The sequence below is a fragment of the Pantherophis guttatus genome, chromosome 2 (genome assembly GCF_059756535.1).
Source record: "Pantherophis guttatus breed Tessera chromosome 2, ASM5975653v1, whole genome shotgun sequence".
Lineage (NCBI taxonomy): Eukaryota > Metazoa > Chordata > Lepidosauria > Squamata > Colubridae > Pantherophis > Pantherophis guttatus.
This window is the reverse complement of record NC_142064.1, coordinates 99,944,976-99,950,975: the sequence shown is the minus strand read 5'-3', so window position 1 is coordinate 99,950,975 and position 6,000 is coordinate 99,944,976. Positions and strand designations below refer to the sequence as shown.

General features: G+C 38.1%; 1 protein-coding gene across 1 annotated transcript in view; it reads left to right on the top strand.

The window, feature by feature from the left end:
- The first annotated feature begins 2,078 nt into the window (after window positions 1-2,078).
- Window positions 2,079-6,000, top strand: part of IGFBP7 (insulin like growth factor binding protein 7) — a 26,932-nt gene continuing 23,010 nt past the window's right edge. Inside the window, exon 1 of the mRNA XM_034410887.3 lies at window positions 2,079-2,694. Coding sequence (XP_034266778.1) covers window positions 2,241-2,694 — 454 coding nt within the window. The 5' untranslated portion in view covers window positions 2,079-2,240. The remainder of the gene's footprint in view (window positions 2,695-6,000) is intronic.

The following is a 6,000-nucleotide window of genomic DNA, read 5'->3' as shown; positions in this document are numbered from 1 at the left end:
ACCACCCCAAGTTTAAAAGACATGCTGGCTGGCTGTGTGCAAGAAAAGGATAAGTATGTTTCTTTATTTTAAATCAAGAGAATTCTGTCTTGTATTCTGAAGTACTCTGCCCAAGCAAAGTAATATTAGCTTGAGTGGCTGTAAAAAAAAAAAGTCGTTTCATGGAAAATTGAGAATTTGCTTGATCAGCAGCTTCTACTGACAGATTGTGCACTGCAGTGTTTGGCAGAAAGGTCAATGTATTTATTAAACAAATTTGTAGGACTGCTCAACTCACACATAAGGGGTTCCAGGTGGCTTATATTATTATTTTTATTGTATTACACATTCAACCATTTCCTCAAACCATAGGACTGGACGGACATCAAGGGTCCTGTAATTTCAATTATCTCATTCCTTATTACACTTATTGACTAATCTAAAGTAAAACAAGAAATAAAATATAATTACAAGTATTTAAAAAGTATTTTATTAATAGCACTTCCCCCTGATTCTCAAGTCTACCTGATCATTTAACTTTTAAAATTATACTCATTAGTAGCTAAGGACTATTTAAAATGTAGTTTCAATTCCTATAGCAAGCCAGGAGACTGAATCTAATGGCCAATCTACCCCTACTTACAATTCTTTATTCATATACATGCAAAGTTTTAATGGTCATTTAATATTTTATTTTCCAACAATGATCACAGGCTGAAGAAACATATGGAATGAATCTTGTTCAAAGTTCTTGGCAAAAACATTGAATATTAATTCTTCTCAGAATCACTCATGCCGTAGAATTTGGACTACTGCAATACACTCTACATGAAGCAGTCCTTGAAGGCCACTTGAAAGCTGCAATGGGTCCAGAGCAGTTAGGACTTTTCTTTTTTTTTTTTAATATAAAAATATATTGAAAAATGAAAAAAAAATAACAAGTGAAAGAATGCATGATATGAGCCAGTCTGGCCTAGTGTAGGAGTGTCAAACTCGTGGCCCTCAAGCCATATGTGTCACGTTCTGGCCATGCCCACCCCATTTTAGTGAAGGGGTGGGGAAATCACAATATTTGCCACGTGTTTGACAGCCCCGGCCTAGTGGTTAAGGCACCAGGCTAGAAAATAGGAGATTGTAAATTCAAGTCCCACCTTAGTCTTGAAAGCCAGCTGGGTGACTTTGGGCCAGTCACTCTCTCTCAGCCCAACCCACCTCACAGGGTTGTTGGTGTGGAGAAAACAGAAGGAAGAAAGTGTTGGATATGTTCACTGCCTTATTTGTAAAAATAATAAAGGCAGGATACAAATAAGTAAAATAAATAATACAACGGACTAAAAGTTTTGTTATAAATATGGATCAATGGGGGAATATGTGGCAGGAAGGATTGAAATTTACACTGTTATAGTCTTACAGATAATTTTTATAAAATGTCATCAGAAAAACTATTGAGAAGTATAAAGGCTCTTCAATCACGCTAGAAATGTAAAAAAGCCAAACATTTTAGACACCATTACATACAATAATACAAAAGACTTTAAAGGCTCATATTTGATTGAAACCAGAGGCTTTTCTTGGGGATGGATAAGCAGCTGGGAAAAAAATTATGGCACTTTGTTATATGATATAACCAGTGGTGGGATTCAAGTAATTTAACAACCAGTTCTCTGCCCTAATGATTTCTTCCAACAACCAGTTTGCCAAACTGCTCAGAAAGTTAACAACAGGTTCTTCCGAAGTGGTGTGAACTGGTTGAATCCCACCACTGGATATAACTACAACAAAACTACTAAATGCACAAAGGTGAAAAGGTCTGAATTTACCTACAATGGAGGAGTGGATAGTGAAGACAATAGAATTTGTTGAGAGGGCTAAATTGACCGCTTTAATTACAGATAGGACATTGTCTAAATTTAATTATGATTTACTCTTTCTGGGAAACAGAAAACAGAAACTATGCTAATAACACATCTCGTGAGGTCCCTCTTTCTGGGCCATTTAAACTTTGAAGCCCCCGATTTATTATCTTCTCACATCCCTTAAACACCCCCCTCAACCCCGGACACACAAAGCCTCTTGCCATCATTTCTGTTTATAACGGCGAGGCTGGGCAGGCGGAGAACGGGGCGGAGACTTAACTCCAGGCTTATTTTCCTGCTTCTTTTAACGCAGATCTTGCGCCAGCCATTAAGGTCCGTCGCCAGCCCTTGCCGGGAAGAGAGTCTCCGCAACCCCTGCCGCCTCCGACCCAGCCTCTCGCAACGATGCGGGCTATTTGGTGCGCTCCGTCTTGCCTACTCTTGCTTCTCGGCTTTGCCGCGTCTCTGGAGGAGCCAGGCGCTCCAGCCGGCGGTTGCTCGCCCTGCGTCCCCGACGAGTGCCCGCCGTTGCCAACCTGGGGTTGCCCGCTGGGCAAGGTGCGCGACAACTGCGGCTGCTGCTGGCGATGCGCTCGCGGCGAGGGAGAAGCGTGCGGGAGCGGAGTCTCGGGCGGAGTCCCCGTCGTCTGGGGACGCTGCGCGACCGGCTTGGAGTGCCGCCGCCGAACCAAAAGCCGGGGGGCCACCGCCGTGTGCGTCTGCAAGAGCCGCTACCCGGTGTGCGGCTCCGACGGCCTCACCTATCCCAGCACTTGCCAGCTGCGGGCGGCCAGCCTGCGCGCCAAGAGCCGAGGCGAGCGCCCCGTCGAGCAGCGGAACAAGGGACCTTGCGAGCAAGGTAGGCAGAGCCGGGAGAGGGTGGCGCTTGCGCACTAGGGATTAAAGGTGGGAAGGGTGGGGATGGGGGTCTCGGGCAGTGAATCCGCGGAGTGGGGCTGTATTCCTAGAGGTTGACCCCCGCTCGCTTTCGCTTGGATGTAAACCCGTTGAATTCTCTAGGGCTGACTTCGGTGTAAGCGCCCAAACAGGATCTAGCGCCCTTTGCATAATTTCTGAAGAAACCTGTTCAAGGGTATCAAGCATAGCAACCCAATTTTTTTTAAAAAAGCAACATCCAACTAACTATTGGTGGTTGCTTAACCTCACAAAGGATGTAAAAAAAATGTCTGGATACGAATTTACAGTAGAATTGGGCACCTTTGGATGGAGCTCAACTTGACAAAAGTTGAGTCCCATAAATCAAAAGTTGATTTATCTGGTCTTTTCCATGTTGTTATGTCTAGGTTTGGTCCTCCAGTCTTGTTGTTTTTTATTTTTTTTAAAAAAATTTTAAAAATAATCTTTATTTACATTTATCATTAAAAAAGAAGACAACACACCAGATAAATGACAAGCAAAACAACAAAACAAATAACATACATGCCTATAAGTAGTACCTTAATAACTTAATATTAATATAATAACAATATATCTATGTTACATTCCGGGGGAGCCAAACAACCTAATTTTGTTTTTTAAAACAAGTTCTGGTGTTCTTAAAAAAAATGTGTGGTTAGGGTAAGGAGACTTAATTAAATAAATTTAAGCTTTGGCTGAAAGCTTAATTCTTTCAGAGTTGATTCATATATTCAGTAAAACCCTGGTTAGGGCTTTCTGTGGTGGGAGCACCATAAGATGGGTTGGCACTTCATAGATGAGTTTTTATTGATTAATTTAGGGCTGTGAATGTTCAGGTCTTTTATTATTTGTCTCCAATGGTTCCTTGCATTTCTGCTAATCTGCACCAAATTTAACCAAAATTGGGATTTCAATCCCTATAGTCCTAAATATCCTTTTTTGTAAGGGAATCCTAGGGATAATTTTGTCTGTTACAACCCTGCCTGCTGGCAAACAGATTCAGCTGAATTTTAAATAATTTATTTCAAGGTAAACTGTAATATTTAGAGTACTGTAATATTTCACTACCAAACGTATTAGTATCTTCACATCAAAATTTCAAGAAAAATTCTCAGGAAAGATCATTCTCAATCTTTTAGTGCCTATTTGGATTTTGGGAAAAGTGTATTTTTGAGGTTTATAGTGGCTAATAAAAGTGGCTAATAACACCACTTTTTTCTGGAGTTTCAAGATAATCATATTCCACTGCTGGAATGGCCTGGGAATAGCCCAGACCTTAACCCAACTGAAAATCTGTGGAGCCGACTAAAGAAACTTGTTAGTCAGAAGTGACCCAGCAATAAAACCCAGTTAATAGAAGCAATCATTCAATCTTGGTTTCACATTATAATAGCTACAGAACTAAAAGACTTGGTTCACTCCATGGGAAGACATTGTAAGGCCGTAATTCATGCTAAAAGTTACCCAACTAAGCATTAACTGACGTGATAATTTTTGTACATCTTGTGTTTTCTACATGTTTCACTTTTCTTTTTTATACTGTAACTGCTATTTTAATAGCAAATCCTTCATAAAAGTTATTGCATTACATTGTTGATTAAATTATCTTTCCATTGATATATAATTTTATGATACTACTCCCCAAAAAAGTGGTGATATTAGCTAGTTTTAGAAAATACATTTTTCCCAAAAGGTTTCCACAATTTTGGCCACTTCTGTAAAGAAAACCTTTTTGTTTTTAAGAGCATGGAAATTCACAATTTTGTTGATTAAAATAATGATTATTGCTAACTTCTCGTGACTTGCAGTAAAAGGCCTTTAAAAACTTTTATAGCAAACTAATTATTCCAAAATTTAGTATATATTCACCATTTGCATTTTTTATACACCATGTGGCATTATACCAATGCTTGACAGCTTTTCAAAAGATACCAACATTAAATGAAAGGATTTATTAGTTGTTCTATAATGTTGAGTCTCACATACCAATAAAAGGAAATGGGAGGACAGGACCACACAGGCTTGAGATACGCTTTAAACTTGCCAAAGAAAAAATTCCAAAGAAACAAAATACTTAGCTAAACCTCAGATGACCTCCAGATCCTACAGTAAGACAGAATATTTGCAAATGTTTTTTAGTGATTTAAGTCAAGAGTACTCTAAACAGGAAATCTTGTATTTGTGATGAATAATTTGAGGAACATCACGTCATTGGGGAATAGGGCTTTACGACTTGAGAAGATAGCAGAATCAAGTTTCCAAACTTATTATCATTTCCATATATCAAAGTTGAATAGAAGAAATATAATAATCTATCTGATCATGAATACTAAGAACCCCCATAAATCAAGTGTTGTGGTCTTCTAAGTAGTTTAAAAGTTTTGTGATAAAGTTCACTTCTTGAGTTCACTGAATTTTTTTAGGAAGTTTAAAATAGTCAATTTAGCACCTTCATAAATAATCATTACTGTCTCTGGCTAAGGTGGCTATATAACTTCGTCAACATTGATACAAAGAAATATTTACAGTAGCATTGGAGACAAAAAGGACATTTTTTTTCTCTTAATGCCTACTCAACAAGCTTCCAAAATACAATTTAGGTTCCCTGTCCTATAAGGATGACCTTTTGACAGCACATGCTTTTTGCTACGTAACAAAATTCGGCAACCAGTCTGAAATAGAGTAATTTAAATCCCTCTCTTTGACCAGAGAATATTTTTTTAAAAAAAGAAATTAAAATATCTTTGTCTAGAAAAACATGCTCGGTAGATGTAGTTTCACCTGATGCATCAGCTGATGATAATGGAGTTTCAGTAAATCTGTCCTGAAGAGAAACTTGAGGGAGGTTCTCTAAAGTCAAATGAAGAGAACTGATTGCCAGATTCTGGCTCTTTTCCTGGGCAGTTCTGCTCCTTTTTTAAAAAATATTTTGATTTATACATTTTTCTTAACATATATAAATATTTAGTAAACAGTGTATTGTCTGGGTCATTTTGCATATACATAATTCTAGTAACCATAATATTCTTTAGTCGTATATAATAATATTCTTCCAGTTTCTAATTTCTACCTTTATTGTCTAAACATTGATAAGACAAATCCCAAGTTTAAAAGTATTCTGTATCTTCTTTATCCTTTATCTTCAATGTTAACCTATCCATTTCCGCAGTCTAGTATTTTTTTGATTATATTTTCATCTGTAGGAGTTTCCTCATTTTTCCAGTATTGTGCAAATACAATTCTCGCT